Source organism: Choloepus didactylus, chromosome 12 (assembly GCF_015220235.1).
Source record: "Choloepus didactylus isolate mChoDid1 chromosome 12, mChoDid1.pri, whole genome shotgun sequence".
Classification (NCBI taxonomy): domain Eukaryota; kingdom Metazoa; phylum Chordata; class Mammalia; order Pilosa; family Megalonychidae; genus Choloepus; species Choloepus didactylus.
In genome coordinates this window covers 72,314,586-72,332,808 of record NC_051318.1, presented here as the reverse complement: position 1 = coordinate 72,332,808, position 18,223 = coordinate 72,314,586, and the positions used below count along the sequence as shown (strand labels likewise).

Sequence of the window (18,223 nt, the reverse complement as noted above, 5' to 3'; positions counted from 1 at the left end):
ACAGTTCAAATTTCAGTTTCATGGTATATTAACTGTGGGTGATGTACAATTTGTACTGTTACACAATGCAGACTTTGCTGCTAACTGTTCAGTCCACAAATCCCTAGTAAATAAGAGATGTGCACCATGATCAGTGACTAATCTCAGAACTTCTTTCAAAGTCTGCCAGTGATTTGTGCACAGGCAGCAAATCATCTTGTAGTGTTGCCTCCTTGTATGCCAGTGATGAACCCAGATGACATTTAACAAAAAAGAATGATCAAAGGAGGGTATTGGCCAACAGAGATGAAAGTGGACCTAAGAAACAAAAAGTGATGCCATTGGAAGTGAAATTTGGATGGAACATAAATGGAGTTATGGAAGAAATAGTTGACTGTAGGAATGTCGATACTGCCGCTGCTCAAGAGACTAGATTTGCAACCAGATGGACTTAGTGAAGGCAGTTTCAATATGTAAATTTGGAGATGCTTGTGATGAAAAGGATGATAATATCCCAGTGGAAGTGATGCCAGCAAAACACTTCACATTAAAGGAACTCTTGGAGATACTTTCAAACATTGAAACTGCAAAGGATAAAATGTTAGAAGATGATTTAAAATGAAAGGAGTATCACAATTCATTAGGGCATTGAAAAGATGCTTGCTCTGAATTTTAAATTATACAATGAGAAGAAGGCAAACAGTGTTCAAACTACTCATTGATAAATTTTTTTACAAAGAAATGAAACATTTTAATTCTCAATACTATAAGGTTTTAAATTACAGTGCACTAAAATATGTTTTATTATTTGTTCATATCTCTATATATTATAATTGTCAAGAAGACAGTTTTCACTATTTTGGAAAATTTTTTAAAAGTCACAGAACAATGATAATTTTCCTAGTTAATTACTAAGATATCTTTGCACAGTTTCAGCTTGCATAGTCATTTTATGGTCCTGTACAGCTGTGTAACACAGGGACTACCTGTATTTCAAAGGAAGGGAGTTTCCTTTTCCCTCAAGAAGTTAGGTATGCTAAGCCCCTCCACTGGACTTCTGAGATTTAGGCCTTAGAAAGTATTTGATACGCTCCATGAGAGAAAAGATTAAAGCATATAAGAATAAATCTTCGCTCTTTTCCGGCTGGAACCATGGAGGGTGTAGAAGAGAAGAAGAAGAAGGTGCCGGCTGTGCCGGAAACCCTCAAGAAAAAGCGAAGGAATTTTGCCGAACTGAAGATCAAGCGCTTGAGAAAGAAGTTTGCCCAAAAGATGCTCCGAAAGGCAAGGAGGAAGCTTATCTATGAAAAAGCCAAGCACTATCATAAGGAATATAGGCAAATGTACAGAACTGAGATTCGAATGGCTAGAATGGCAAGAAAAGCTGGCAACTTCTATGTACCTGCGGAACCCAAATTAGCATTTGTCATCAGGATCAGAGGTATCAATGGTGTGAGCCCAAAGGTCCGAAAAGTGTTGCAACTTCTTCGCCTTCGCCAAATCTTCAATGGCACCTTTGTTAAGCTCAACAAGGCCTCAATTAACATGCTGAGGATTGTGGAACCATATATTGCATGGGGGTACCCGAACCTGAAGTCAGTAAACGAACTAATCTATAAGCGTGGTTACGGCAAAATCAATAAGAAGCGGATTGCCTTGACAGATAACTCTTTGATTGCACGATCGCTTGGTAAATATGGCATCATCTGCATGGAAGACCTGATTCATGAGATCTATACTGTTGGGAAACGCTTCAAAGAAGCAAACAACTTCCTGTGGCCCTTCAAATTATCATCTCCCAGAGGGGGGATGAAGAAAAAGACCACCCATTTTGTAGAAGGGGGAGATGCTGGCAACAGGGAAGACCAGATCAATAGGCTTATTAGAAGGATGAACTAAGGTGTCTACTATGATTACTTTTATAATCTGGTCAGTTAATAAACAGTGATTGCTTTCAAATTAAAAAAAAAAAAAAAAAAAAAAAAAAAAAAAGAATAAATCTTCTTAGTACCAATTTTACAAATATGTTGCAAACCTTATTTTACTCTAATCTACAGGGAGAAAGGTTTATACTTTCTAATCTTACTTAAACAAATTTTAATATAGTAAAGAATAGAACCATTATTAGCAGATAAATGGTACATGCAAGTTCTGACTGTTAAAAATATTCTAAATGTTCATCTCTTAGTCTCTACGAACTGTAGCATGCTTAGGAGCTGCGAAACATTCTCTCTCCAAGCTTTGTCCTTCTCAATTGGCAAACATGGGCTGCCCATGTCCTATCCTCCTGTTACACTTTACTTATACAACACCAGCCTACATGTTTTTACTTCTGATTTCTTTTGGATCATCATAAGCATCATAGACATTTTTATCAGCAATGCCAAGAGAACCAGGAATATGCTAGTTTACTTTTGCTTCCTCTGTTGCCTAGTTGGCTGCTTCTGTAGAAACAGAACAAAAAGAGGATCATGCATGAAATACAGCTATCATTTATGAGAGAATGGCTGGTTTTAAAACAAGATAAATGTTTAGTATTCCATAGATATTCCCCCACCAGATTGTAACAGTTCTGAAGGAGGTTAAATTGCGAGCCAAGGCTGTCAAATTTTTCTCTTGATATAGCACCAAAATAGCCTGATCAGCCCAAAAAGCTGCTGAGCCTCACTATTAGGAATTGCAATTACTCTGCAATGTGTAAGATAGGGGATTTGGTCTATTTCATAGGTTTTTTTCTCCTTCTCATAGTTGCTGCTTAAAGAACAAGAATTTCTGCTTGAATGGCTTGTGGTGACATTTATCTCTAGCTTTGTGGATGAGGTCATAGTGTTGTTTGATGCATTATATTAATCCATGTCTGCTGGCCCTCAAATCACTTTAGAATGCAGTTCACTGTTACCCAGCTACTATGAATGTGTATGCAAACAATTTCTGATGATGTTCTAAACTGAGACAAGTCTGCAGGCCATTCTTTCATTCACCAAATTTTATCAATCATCTATTATGTGCCAGTGATATATCATGCTTGGCAAAGTCAGTAGTGACAAAACATGCTTTTACCTCTTAAATCCTCTTCAGATTTTTCCTTACGTGGTTGACATAAAATAATTTAGAATTTTGGAAAATGCTGTCCCCAAGTCATAAGGAAATCATAATAATTGGTTAAATATCTCAACTACAAAGTTTAAACCTCTGGCAGATTAGCCAACTGGCTCTCTCTCAAAAGGGGGAATTATCACTAATCCTTATTCAGTTTTAGGCAGACTTGGGCAAATAGCATAATTATCACTTCATCTACCAGAAAAAAAATGTAGTCAATACATTGAACAAAACATCAGAGTTCAGAACCCTTGAGTTGAGAGCTAGGCTCCCTAACCTCTATGAGATATATTACAGTACCAAACTTATGTTTTTAAAAATATTACTGAACAGTTTAAAAACACAATTCCATTTTTGTTTTTGTGAAAAGAAAGCTACAAGGAGGCTAATGATTGCAGCACAAGTCCCTGACACTTAAATTAATAGAACCATATTTATTTTGAGGCATGGAAGAAGGCTGAGAACATAGCTATATGATAAAAAAATGTAACTAGAGAGATGACAGAATTTACTCTATAAAAGCATATAAATGAACACACTCTATCTTCTTTTATATTTCTCCTGTATATTCATTGCTGTCATTCAAACTTTGTTTACCTAGTGAAGTTTTATGTTTGTTTCAGGCTACAGGGGCCAAAGCAGGAATGATAAAGATTATTAATAATGTCTACATTATTTTATAATACCTAATTCCCCATACAGAGGCAGATTTTTTTTAAAGAAGAAATAGTTGGTGTGGGGGGGTATTATTAGAGAATCAACTATTACTTGTACTTTTTTTTTTTACTTTCATTGTATACAAGGACAGAAATATAATTGCCCTAAATAAAATTGTACTTTTATTTGACTTTTTAAATAAGTTTGCTACTTTATTAACAAAGCCCAAGACTATAACCTCCCTGTTGCTTCCTTCATTGTTAAAAAGCAGTGATTTTTCTGAAAAAGCAAATGCCTCTGACAAATGAATCCAAAGGCTTCAGTCATGTTCACCTCAATGCATTTGTGTTGAGCTTTTACTATATGCCTTACATTGTATTAGGCCATGTATATATGAAGGATAAACAAAACCTGGCTTCTGCCTTTAAGCAATATAGAGTCTAGTGAAAAATTTGTGTTTTTTTCCTCAAGAGTTATCATACTGGAATGAAGAACCAGCTCCTGAAATATGATGATTTAGTTGCATGTTATAATCACAATTTTTTTAAATGATTGGCAGATAGTGAATCGTCCAGAATATGAATATTCTCCCCTACATTTATGTGCATTTAAACTTTATTTTTATATCCCTTTTCAGGTGTTCACTGGATATCCCTGGGCAAGAAGCACAAAGTTTGTATTTGGTGTCACTTTATTATCCTACATGTTCCTGGGTCCAGCTTATCCAGTGCACCTGTAACTGTGAGCAGTCATCCCAGCCTCCAGTGCCTTTCCTAGTTTTTCTTCAGTTGTTTAGGAAACCCACCACCCCTAGCCCAATCGAAGAAGCTAATGGCTATGGCTACTGGAAGCTTTGCATTATCACTCAAATCGATCTTTGCTCCTTTGCATTGGCAATAACCTGAAATTATTAGTGATGAATTTCACAGAATTTCAGAAAACCAAAACAGCGCTCAAGAAATAGGTATGGAATGAATGGATTAAATGTTATTAACGGAGACTACAACTGGAGAAGGGCAGTCCTTCTCAACTTTAATATGCATATGTATCATCTGGGGAATTTTGAGAGTGCAGAGATTCTGATTCATTAAGACTGGGCTGGGACCTGATAATCTGCATTTATAACAAGCTTCCAGGTGATGCTGAGGTTGCTGATCCCTGGACAACACTATGAATAGCAAAATTTTAGTATTCTATTGTAAAATTTCTTTACTGAGTACATGTTTTCTGTTCATCAAATCTTGGACTAAGAAGTGATTAAATAGGCGTAATCTCTATTGAACTTCATAATTATGACGTTTGTATCTTTTTTTTTTTTATTCATTTTTATTGAGATTGTTCAGATACCATACAATTCTGCAAAGATCCAAAGTGTACAATCACTTGCCCCTGGGTACCCTCATACAGCTGTGCATACATCACACTTAATTTTTGTTCAATTTTTAGAAACTTTTCATTACTCCAGACAAGAAATAAAGTGAAAGATGAAAAAAGAAAAAAAGAAAAGGAAACTCTAATCCTCCACTATCCCTAACCAACCCCCCTCAATTGTTGACTCGTAGTATTGATATAGTACATTTGTTACTGTTTATGAAAAAATGTTGAAATACTACTAACTGTAGTATATAGTTTGTAATAGGTATATAGTTCTTCCCTATATGCCCCTCTATTATTAACTTCTAATTGTATTGTCATACATTTGTTCTGGTTCATGGAAGTGATTTCTAGTATTTGTACAGTTGATCATGGACATTGCCCACCATAGGATTCAGTTTTATACATTTCCATCTTTTGACCTCCAACTTTCCTTCTGGTGACATATATGACTCTGAGCTTCCCCTTTCCACCTCATTCACACACCATTCGGCGCTGTTAGTTATTCTCACATCTTGCTACCAACACCCCTGTTCATTTCCAAACATTTGAGTTCATCCTAATTCAAAATTCTTCTCATATTAAGCAACCACTCCCCATTCTTAAGCCTCGTCCTATATCTTGGTACCATATATTTCATGTCTATGAGTTTACATATTATAATTAGTTCCTGTCAGTGAGACCCTGTAATAATTGTCCTAATGTGTCTGGCTTATTTCACTCAGTATATTGCCCTCGAGGTTTTGTCATCAACCCATTTTTTTTTTAATATGGTTTTGTTCACTCACCATACATTCCATCCCAAGTAAATAATCGATGGTTTTCTGCATGGTCATACATTTATGTGTTCACCACCTTCACCACTATCTATATAAGAGCATCTACATTTCTTCCACAAGGCAGGAGGGAGAGTCAAAGAAGGTAGAGAGGCAAAAGAAAGAGGAAAAAAAAAAATGACAGCTAGGAAGCAGCAAAAGGAAAAATAACCTTAAATCAAAGTAGAATAAAGAATCAGACAATACCACCAATGTCAAGTGTCTAACATGCCTCTCCTATCCCCCCCTCTTATCTGCATTCACCTTGGTATATCACCTTTGTTACATTAAAGGAAGCATAATACAATGATTCTATTAGTTACAGTCTCTAGTTTATGCTGATTGCATCCCTCCCCCAATGCCTCCCCATTTTTAACACCTTGCAAGGTTGACATTTGCTTGTTCTCCCTCGTAAAAGAACATATTTGTACATTTTATCACAATTGTTGAATACTCTAGATTTCACCAAGTTACACAGTCCCAGTCGTTATCTTTCCTCCTTTCTTGTGGTGTCTCACATGCTCCCCACCTTCCTCTCTCAACCGTATTCATAGTTACCTTTGTTCAGTGTACTTAGATTGTTGTGCTACCATCTCCCAAAATTGTGTTCCAAACCATGCACTCTTGTCTTCTATCACCCTGTAGTGGTCCCTTTAGTATTTCCTGTAGGACAGATGTCTTGTTCACAAAGTCCGTCATTGTCTGTTTGTCAGAAAATATTTTGAGATCTCCCTCATATTTGAAGGACAGCTTTGCTGGATACAGGATTCTTGGTTGGCGGTTTTTCTCTTTCAGTATCTTAAATATATCACACCACTTCCTTCTTGCCTCCATGGTTTCTGCTGAGAGATCCACGCATAGTCTTATGAAGCTTCCTTTGTATGTAATGGATTGCTTTTCTCTTGCTGCTTCCAGGATTCTCTCTTTGTCTTTGACATTTGATAATCTGATTATTAAGTGTCTTGGCGTAGGCCTATTCATATCTCTTCTGTTTGGAGTACGCTGCACTTCTTGGATCTGTAATTTTATGTCTTTCATAAGAGATGGGAAATTTTCATTAATTATTTACTCTATTATTGCTTCTGCCCCCTTTCCCTTCTCTTCTCCTTCTGGGACACCAATGATACGTACATTATTGTACTTTGTTTCATCCTTGAGTTCCCGGAGACATTGCTCATATTTTTTCATTCTTTTCTCCATCTGCTCCTTTGCGTGTAGGCTTTCAGGTGTTTTGTTCTCCAGTTCCTGAGTGTTTTCTTCTGCCTCTTGAGATCTGCTGTTTTATGTTTCCATTGTGTCTTTCATCTCGTGTTGTGCCTTTCATTTCCATAGATTCTTCTAGTTGTTTTTTTGAACTTTTGATTTCTGCCATATACATGTCCAGTGCTTCCTTTACAGCCTCTATCTCTTTTGCAATATCTTCTCTAAACTTTTTGAATTGATTTAGCATTAGTTGTTTAAATTCCTGTATCTCAGTTGAAGTGTATGTTTGTTCCTTTGACTGGGCCATAACTTTGTTTTTCTTAGTGTAGGTTGTAATTTTCTGTTGTCTAGGCATGGTTTCCTTGGTTATCCAAATCAGGTTTTCCCAGACCAGAACAGGCTCAGGTCCCAGAGGGAAGAAATATTCAGTATCTGGTTTCCCTGCAGCTGTGTCTTAGAAAATTGCTCCACCCTTTGATGCCTCAGGTCACTGTGTTTTCTGCCCAGCAGGTGTGCCTGTAGCCTATAATTCTTGACTGGTGTGAGGAGGTATGGCCGTGTTCCCAGGCTCTGGGGTCTGGTTCTGAATGGAAAGGGCCCCACCCCTTTCCTCCTAGAGAAGACAGACCCCCCAGGTGGAGTTCATTAGCATTTCAATGGTCTTGCTCTCTGCTTGTGCTGTCTCCGCCCTTCCCTGAGTCACAGCCCTGGAAACTGAAAATAACTGGGGCTTTCTCCACTGAGCCAAAAAAGAAACATAGTCCCCTTCAGACCCAGTCCAAGGCGACCCTCCGGCTCTCCCAGGTCAGTCGTCACCCAAAGCCTCTGTCTGTTTTTGGGGATGCGTACCTGTAGTGAGCAGTTCACACTCGCTACTTAAAACCCCAGTTGGAGCTCAGCTGAGCTATATTCGCTTGCTGGGAGAGAGCTTCTCTCTGGCACCACGAGGCTTTGCAGCTCGGGCTATGGGGGAGGGGGTCTCCCAACTTGGTTCCACAGGTTTTACTTACAGATTTTATGCTGTGTTATCGGGCATTCCTCCCAATTCAGGTTGGTGTATGATGACTGGATGGTCTCGTTTGTCCCCCCGCAGTTATTCTGGATTATTTACTAGTTGTTTCTGGTTTTTTGTCGTTGTTCCAGGGGGACTACTCAGCTTCCACTCCTCTCTATGCCGCCATCTTGCCCGAGTCCATCAACGTTTGTTTCTTTATTGCGTGCTCACTATGTGTTTACTGCATAGTAGGCACTGTTGTGTTGGGAATTTTTTAATTCATTAGAGTGTGAATAAAGTATATTATGAAGAATCAAGTGGAAAAATTAATAGTAATTGAATTAGCCATTACTAGCTTTAAGTGCAAGGGTTGCATAAAATTGCAATGAAATTCTGAAATGTTAAGGAATAAAAACGATAAAACTTATTGAGCTTGAGAAAAAATATGAGAAAAAGAAGATATGCTTATTTAGTTGAGGACATATTACCATTAGAAAAGGCTTGAATCAACCACATTTGAGATGCTCACATTTGTTAACTAGATAAATTCAAAATCTGTGAGAAAGTTAGTATTTTGTAGACCAAAAAAAAAAAAAAAAAGGTTTCACAGGTAGATCTAGATCACACAGCTGGGGAACTGGCAGAACCAATATTTAAATTTAGACAAATTCCAGAATCTTCACTGAAATTATTTTCACTTAACCTTAGAAGGATTATAGACCTAAAAGTACGCTAGCATTTTTAGAACTTCATTGCACTTTTACTCAATCCTTGATTTTATATATGGAAGTGCTTATGAAATTATTCCATTTTAACTTCTCTTTTCTCCTTTCAATGCTTCCTAAAATGTTTCACTTTGTTCCTCTTCCAATGACTTTGTAAGTTCACAACATGTTTGAACTCAAATTTAAATGAATTCTATATCCCTTTGGTGCAATAAAATTTAAATCACATATGTTCTTTATTTAAATGCTTTAAATAATATAAATGAACATAAAAATGAAATTCAAAATAAATCTATAGTTTATCTATGCAAAAATATTCATGAAAAATGCAAAAGATGAGGCTAATATGGTGTAGATTTTGCAAATTTAAATCCACACTGTCATAAATTACAAAAGCCAAAGTTTATAAAACTCCTACTACAAATATTTTCACATTTCATTGAATATGTGGATTGCTAGGAGTTGTAGGACTTGCTGCCAGTGTTGTTCTCTTACTGTTATACACAGATTACAGTGTTCACGCCCAAGAACCTGTGATGGCAGCCACAGACTTTGAAGTTTTTCATACTCCCTTTGACCTGTCATATTTTAACCTTCCAACATCAATGAGATTATTGGGGATAAATGTCTACATTTCAAGGGATAAATGTCTACATTTCAATAGTCCTTAGAAATAATTTGGGAAATGGAGTAACTACAGGCTTCGATATAAACAGCTAGATTTTCCTGCTTTTTTGAGTTGCTTCCTGACTTCTGCCTCCCTAAAGTAATTAATAGCTATAAAAGCAATAAAAAAATCAACATCTGAATGTATTCTGTGATTGACAAAACACACATATCATCCCACATATCTATCATCTATAAATCAGAAGGTGATGTGAACATTTTCCTTTACAGGCAGAAGAGCTGAGGCTCCCTTGTTTGAAGGGAAGTACCCTGAACTCAGAAGCTGTGAATTGTTGACTACATCATGGTTATCTTTTCTGCATATTAGTCTTGGAGAACAGGCGCTCAAACATTATATTTCTCCTTTGTAAACCAACACAATTGTGATTTAAGAATTTTACATCAAGATCATTCACACTGATGTCACAGAGAGCTGAACCTGCCCTCCAATTACTAGTTGCCTCACCTACATAATGAAAATATTCAGACTCATACAAAATTAAACACAAATGAGTATAAAAGCCAATAGAATGTCTAATTCTCTGGCATGATTCAAGTTATGGTAGTGATTTACTGCTAAAATTGCTTCAGGTATGTCATAGACACCTTATCTCTTTTTTCTGATATTTGTATTTTCAACTGACAAGTGACTCCTGAGAAACAAGTTTAGTCAAATGCTTTCATTTCCAAATGAAATGGCCTTATGTATTATTTATGATTTATTGAAAGTCATGTATTTTCAAATGGTTTTATATTTTGGAGGGTTTCCTAAGGAATCCTTTAAAAGGAGTATTTTATATTTATTTCTAAAACACAGAAACAAAATCCAAGATTAAGGAAACATGTAAGACCAGTTGCATAGTTTCTCCAGTGATCTGACTTGCTCATCTATGCTGTAATTATCAGAATTTTATATAAAGTTATATTCATGCTGAGATAACCTTTAACATAACAAAACATCCTGCATCCATCTACTTGGGCTATTTTTAACTTATTTTATGGGATTTAAAATTTCTTAATATCTACATCAAGGAGCTACTATATATCTGCTTATGATACGTGTAAAGTGATCCTAAACCTTCATCCCTGGCAGATATTTTTATTGTTGGTACTTTGCCTCTGACCCTATGAATTGATAGCACTCAATCTGCAGCAAAGTCAAAACTTCAACAAACATGGCTTAGTATTAATTTTCCTATTAAACCTGTACCGAATTGTCAAGAAAACGACTCAATAACAGTGTACCTGATGTATGTCTAGCTATTATAATCCAGGCAAAAACCTGAGAGAGAAAAGAAAAAAAATCCTACTTTGAAGGGCCCATAGAGATTTGAACTACTGCCACCATCATAACTCTCCTCTGTGGTTTATTCCTTCTGAGTGAGTAGACAGCTTCAATGCCGAACTCGGCTCAGGCCTTCCTAGATGGTAGCATACCTTGTTTGCTAAAGTTGTCATCTCAACAGCACTAAACCACATGATTTCTGCCCCATGTTATTTCATTTTATTTCCCATAAAAAGCACAATGAGAAATATCCTAGGAGCCACAGATTTTACTTTCCAACTGCAGTGCTCGGTTTCATAACATCGTTAGGTTTCTTACAGAAATATAATAATGTAGGCAATGCGAATCAGCTTCTCATGCCGGCTTAAGCATTTCTGAGGCCAAACCAGTCATCAGATTAACTTATTAGTTCGAGTTTCAGCTGTTTAGTGATATAATGGGCCACTAGGTAAAGGGAAAAAAAAATCAAAATAACTTCCGAACTAGTAGTTAGGCAGTATCAGTCACATTGATAGGATCTGAGCTAGGAATGGTTCATGACCACTAGCACCCCCTCAAAAACAGAAATGCCATGTGTTACAATTTGAAACTCCAAATAAATAGCTATAAAGGGAATTTAATAAAAAATAAAATTCTATCAATCAATGTTGTCTTTAAAAGAGCCAAATTAAGATTGTCAAATATAAACTCAAGACTCTGAACCAAGCAAACACACCTCAGAGAAACCACTTCAAATAAAAGTATTCTAGTCATTTCTCTGAGAATTACTTATGTCCTCATTAGGCCAATTTAAATACAGCAGATTGGAAGGGATTCCAGTCACTGCACTCAATACCTGCCTGCGAGGTTGCTGTGTGGTTACAGAGATAGCAGGAACGGATGTCTGGGGCTGTGGGCCTTTAGACTGGTTGGGAGGTAATTGGAGAAAGTGATGTTTTAGGAACGGCGATGTAGCCTGGGGGCTCTATCTAGACATAAGAGAGGATGGCATCACTGGTTCCAATGTTATTTATGTAATTTATTTTGGTGAATTTACTTTCTGGCTTTAGGGAATTTGGAAGATGAGGTGCTAGGAAAGGAATCAAAAGTGGAATGGGAGGTTTCTCTAGAAAATGGAAGAGGGAAATAATTTTCTACTCTTCTTCTCCATGGACTCCTATTGACTGTGAATAATACATTTGCTTATATAATTGAAAAATCCTTGTAGTCCCCTAATCTTTGCCTGGGATATTAACTCATAGGGAATTGGGAAATATCTCCTGGGTATCCAGGGGTAGACTGGATATTCCTAAGTAGTGTTCATAGCAAATATAGTCTTGGATATTCCTAAGGAGGGTCTATAGCAATCATGGTCATGAGCTCAACTCATGGACTCGTAAGAATATCTGCTTTGCCATTTACTTCTCATCTTTCAATTTCCCATTCTTATAACTTGAAATATTCTAAACACAAAACCCTTCTTACTGATGTCATCATTTCCACCTCCAGGCTAGAAGTATCTTAACACTCTCTAAATTGCTCTGCTAACAAAGCTAATAGTCAGGGTTTAACAAGGGCAGGAAAGAATGAAGTTGACATTTATGGAGTGCATGCAACGTGTTTTATGCTTCAGGTGTTTTGTAGCATCAACCCTGACTCTTACCCTTAGAAACCAGTGTTTGTATCCTTAGTTTCCACATCATGGAAATAAGGCAAAGTAGCATGCCCAAAGTGACAGAGATGACATGAAAATGTCAAGATTCAAACCCATGCCCAATAATGCTATGTCACCTACCAAGAAATATCTCAGACATTCTCAACTTTTTTTGTTGTTGTTTTTAAATTTTTTTTTGCCTGCATAGCACATTTAATAAAACAGGGCAAGTTTTGTTTTGTTTTTTTTTTCCACATAAAATAATAATGTGAAGCCAATTTTTTGAATCATGATTCTTCCAATTTCCAAATCTTGTGAATTTTCTGAATTTCATTCTTGGGGAAAACCAGTGTTACTATCACTGCCTTTCCAACTAATATTGCTTTATTTCCTTCAGTGGACTTATTAATTTGTCTTCTCAGCCTAGAATTTGTCTAAAATCTCAGCCTAGAATCAAGAAACAATCATAATTGAAGAGGTGAAAACCAACCCATACTTGAAAATCAAGTTGTATTCCTCAGCTGATGGGAAAACTGTGAAACATTTGGCTCTCTTTATGACATATATATTTTTATTTAAAAACTTGAGTTTTTTTTTTTAACCCAAAGGCAAATATTCTTCCAAGTTGTTTTGTTCATTTTTACCACTTTCACTGAAGCATGAATAGCACAGAAGTAGGCATTAGTCTTTGGCTTGTCTGTGAGTCAACAGAGGGTTCCTTGCATTCAATTACTTAGACAGCATGGGATACAGCTGTGTGCAGTAGTAATTCCGGATTTCTTAACAAACTCTATGTACCTCAATATGATTCACTTGGACTTCATGCTAACTATTTCAATCTGGATCTGGACTCAGGATGTTTCTAGGTTATTAACTCTATAGTCATAGATGACCTAAAAAGATTAACAAATTCAGAAAAGATTTTAAATTGTTATCCAAAACACAAAAGGTAATATATTTAAAATCCTTACAGTCAAGTCAGTGTGTCCGAATGGGGTAAATTAGAAAAAAAGCAAAATAAGATCAGATAAAGCATCTCACAATGGCAGCCTCTCTGTGAATACAGGAAAGGAAACATGTTTGACCAGGATGAGACACTGTCAAAGTAATCATCAGGGCAATGCATCTTACTAAATTCTGCCTCTGCCAGTCATAGCTGTGTGACCTTCCACACACTGTTAGCTTTCTGCTCTTCAGTTCCCTCTAATGGGCTCTTCATCGCAAGGAGTAAATGAAATAATGTACATGGAGTGCCTATCATACATAGTTCTTGCTACCTGTGAGGCTCAAGTAAATTATTAGTTCCCTTCACAGTCTAATGAATCTAAAATAAGATATCAGACATATCTTATTTGTCATGAACTGTTGGATGTCTTATATAATAACTCATGGTCAAAATAATGGTTGTTTGAATCTTTATACTCTCAAAAAAGCCACAATTAAACAGACTCAACTTTTTTACTAAGGGGCAAATCTGATTCCCCAGGCCAAAGTTGAAGCATATAAATTATTTACTCAAATCAAAGGAACAGAATGTTAATTTTTCTTATTATGCATGTTATAATGGTAAAAATAAGCAAACACATAACGTTCAATGTTCTATGTTTGTCAAAACATAGTTAATATCTTATAGAAAATAACTATTGTTTAGAAACCATAATAAAAACTTGAGCCTATTTCATAAAAAACCTGTACTTAATTTCTACATAGGGTAGCCATTAATAAAGAAGCGATACAAAGGAAATGCGGAGGGGGGTGGCACCAATATTTTACCTTCTTTATCAGTTTATAGTATTGTTGTCACTGTTTTAACTAAATTATCAAATAGAAACATGATACAGCCACAATCAATAAATTCTACCAAATAATTCAAAAAACAATCTATTTCCTAGACCTAGAAGTTTATTTCAAGATTTACTAAAATTATATGTCCCCAGGATATATTCTTATTGTGCTAATTAAGAGATGGAAAAACTGAATTTATTTTTCTCTAGATAATTTCTCCCTGGATAGCCATAGTACTCAACAACACAAGAAGCATCCTCAGCAGCAAAAGCAATGGAATTGAGATGAATTATAACAGGTTGGATAGAAAAGAACTTTTAGATGCAACTGCTCTTATCAGAGATTCTTTTTTATACCACTGGCAAAAGGAGCAAACATATTTGGGATGGTATTGCTTCAGATTGCATACTACTAGATTATTTCTCTATATCTGTTTTCTTTCTCTTAATATTTAATGTAAAAATCATGTAAAGTTAAAATAGCATCTTTTCCCTGTATTTTGCTTTCATTTTCAAATGCTTGACAGGCACACATTAAACTTTATTTTGATATTTTAAAATTGAAATATTTTCCAAATATAAATACAGATTTAACTAGAAGTTATCCTGTTAAGTTTTCTTCTCATTTAACCCTGTGGAAGTTGTGGCCATTAAGAATCATATCTGCATTGCACAATAAATGTTCCATTTTCCTAGAGACTAACCAATTTGAAAATAAACCATCAACTACAAGGGAAAGTATAGCAGTAATATAGGATATATTTAGAAATGAACAAAAAGCCCAATTTAATTGTTAAGCTGTTTACCATTAGAAATAATGGACTCATTACAGCTACAAGAGTAACTGGGCCTTTTAGAACAGGAGTTATGCAAAAAATTTTTACAACCTACAATTAAGTGAACTTTCTGCTCTCATAACCATTTTATCTATAGTCACTCTTTTCCATTAGGGACAAAAAAGTAATTTTATTAATTTTAACATTCTGGAGTCCACACTAGAGCAAATTTAAGGGAGAAGAAAAAAATTTATAAGTTTTTTATAGGGAGGAAAACTACACACATACAACCAACAGAACTAGAAACACAACCACTGAAGAGCTAAACCATTTACTGTCATGGGATACATTACCAGATGAGGTCTTCAGAGAGCTATATAAATGTGCTAATTCCCTTTAATTATTTAATCACAAACAACATCCTTGTGATGTGGATATGTTATTCATATTTATGAATGAAATATATACATATATATTGCAGAATCTAAAGCAGTTCTTTATTGCTGACAGGGCAACGCAGGAATGAGACAGGGACACAAAGCTAAGTATCCAGGGAGCAGAGGCCCCACTTGCCTCTTGGGCTAAGTGGACGACAATGCCGAGTTGCTCCAGCTATTTATTAGAGCAGATCACGTGCATATGCTAAAGATCCTCCGGCTCGGAAGAGCCCACCAGATACTTATGTTTACATCAGGTGCATTTACATCAGGTGTTTACAGAAGCGTCATCATCATAGTCACAAGACTTACATCAGGTGTATACAATCTAGGTTTGAGACAATGGTCACAAGACACACATCTTTACAGGGCGGGCCTGAATGGCATTCTATGCAGGCCTGCGGCTCACGTTCTAAGCCACCACCCTAGATATGCCTCAGGCAGCATGGAAGGCTCAGTTTCCCACAGTTCTTCAAAGGCCAATCTTGCAAATTTTAACACACACACACAAAAAACACTCATGCAAACAATTAATTTTTAACCTTGAAGCTCGCTTGTCACTGGAACACTAAAAATGGTCTCATTGCAAAGATTAAAAACACGAAACAAGCTAGTAACAAAAACAACGAAAATACATGGGAAACTAATGACCCTTAAAAACTAATTAAATAGTGCTATAGAATAATATGCAGCAAATAAATATTAATTTGCAGAATATCAAAATACTTATGTCATCTCTGAATTACTGATATTCTTTAAGCATTTTTATCTGTTAAGGGATGAGACTAAGTGATCTCTAAAACATTGCCCAATGAACCTAGGATTAAAGAACATTTAAACGCTTACAGGAAATACCCCTTAAAACTTAGGGTGATAAAAAAAAATCGGAGCATTTTTCAATGTTCTTTTTCAGTCTCTTAAACATAGTGTTCTATTTCTTACTATCTTCTATTTATAAATAATATATTTTATTTTCCACAATTGTTTTTTAAATTCTTTAACTAAATTCTGTTTTTAACTAAATTATTTTAAACTTTTCAACCACAGGAATTTTCATAGTAGGCAAGGGTACTGTATGTCAAAAAATGTCAGAATGAAAGAATTTAAAGGGAATAATAATTTAAAAAAAAGGTAAGAGAGATAGTAATAATTTGTATTTACACAATCTGCTCTTACTTGATAAAGTAGATTTATTATTGTAGAGTAATAGGGATGGATGGTTCAAATATCTTTGTTAGGAAAGGCAAATAAAGGGACATGAATACTTCAGGAAAAGAAAATAAACCAATAGAAGTGATACTAGTAAACAGCCAAGAAGAAAACAGCAACAACAAAAAGAATTGATTCCTGATTGGAAGCTGAATAGTGGTGGGTAGACTGTTGTTCAAGTTTTTTTTTTGATAAGTGAGACAAATATTTAATAAATCACAAAACATGTGCAGTAAATTTCATGTGAGGTAATTCTTTGTAAAGAATTATCTGAAGTTGGACCTTCTGAATCTAGAATTTTACAGTAAAATCTGTGGATTCAAATTTCCATGATTCTCTCAGTCCAACCATTCTATTTAACTATGGAACACACCAAAGACATTAAAGGGTACAACCAATTTATATCAATCTAGAAATGCTACGAATACTGTGGTTGCCATTTGTCAGACTTTTTAGGACTTTACGTTGATACTCCAGTTCTCCCTTTCTGCCACAGGATGGATTAATAGATAACCCACTGAATGGGTCTGACTTGACATATCTAAATGACCCTTTTCTCTACCCACTTTTATGGGTACTACATGTCAAATAGCTAACACGGCCCACACAAAACCATTAATGTAAGTCAAAAGTCAATGGACTTTTAAAAATCTACCATTGAATTTGTAAAAAATTCGAATAAATGAAGTAAATTTCAGTGACTTTCCAGCATGATTTTTTTTTTTTTTTATTATCTGACCATATATCTCTAACTTGAGAGAGTATACTCACAATGGGTAAATTTGGCATTTGAACTTGAATATGCTAAAATAGTGTAGAGAAATAACATTTTCTACATATTCAGAAATGGAATGTATTGTGTTCTTAAGCACAATTCATCTGACGACTGCACAGTGGGGAAAGCTAACCTCATCTACAATGCATTCCATAAAGCAGAAGCACGGGGGTGAAGGGTCCCACAGAGAACACAACAGGACTAAGTAGATCTTGATACGAGGGGCTGACATTATAGACTGGGAAACATTCATGCTTGGTAGCTGCAAAGAGGCAGCGAGTGAGTAGTCTCTAAGGATAATAACTTAGAAATACCTTTCAACCTTTCATCTAGCTTCTTCCTCTAGTAAAGGTTAAAAGTAAATTTGACACCTTGTTCTATTGCCTGCACTTAGCCTCAGGTAATAAAAGAGACAATGAAATATAATAATGGATCCCTGTGCTCCATGACACAGTATAACATCTATTACACATCTGTAGAGGATCAAACATGTTGCTACTAGTGATTTTAAATCACTGAACTATATTTAAAATAAATGAAAACATTAGAGTAGACATGTCACTAAGTCTGTGGCTCTCTGCTCTTGTCTCTAAAGTGGCTGACATCTTCACAGCCCCTAACAAGCTTGTCAGTAATGTATTTTAGGCCAGCTGACCTTTAACATCTTAATTAATTAGATTATAAATCGATTGGCTTTTCTTGATCCCCATGACATTATTGATTCAGAACTAATAATAATCATAGTGATAATAATATAATAATGAGTTCATTTACTAAGTGCTTGGCATGTCCAGGGACCATGAAGTTGTCTT

General features: G+C 35.7%; 2 protein-coding genes across 10 annotated transcripts in view; one reads left to right on the top strand and one right to left on the bottom strand.

Moving 5' to 3' along the window:
* PCDH9 (protocadherin 9) overlaps positions 1–18,223 on the bottom strand; it is a 1,016,093-nt gene that overhangs the window by 870,089 nt on the left and 127,781 nt on the right. The gene's annotated exons all lie outside the window — the stretch shown is intronic.
* LOC119507373 (60S ribosomal protein L7) lies at positions 1,121–1,938 on the top strand. Its single transcript, XM_037800559.1, has one exon. The coding sequence runs from the start codon at positions 1,132–1,134 to the stop codon at positions 1,876–1,878; it is 747 nt and encodes a 248-aa protein (XP_037656487.1). The 5' UTR covers positions 1,121–1,131; the 3' UTR covers positions 1,879–1,938.

Excerpts from the sequence above, each read along its gene's own strand:
- LOC119507373 (XM_037800559.1), top strand. The coding sequence starts at position 1,132 with ATGGAGGGTGTAGAAGAGAAGAAGAAGAAGGTGCCGGCTGTGCCGGAA.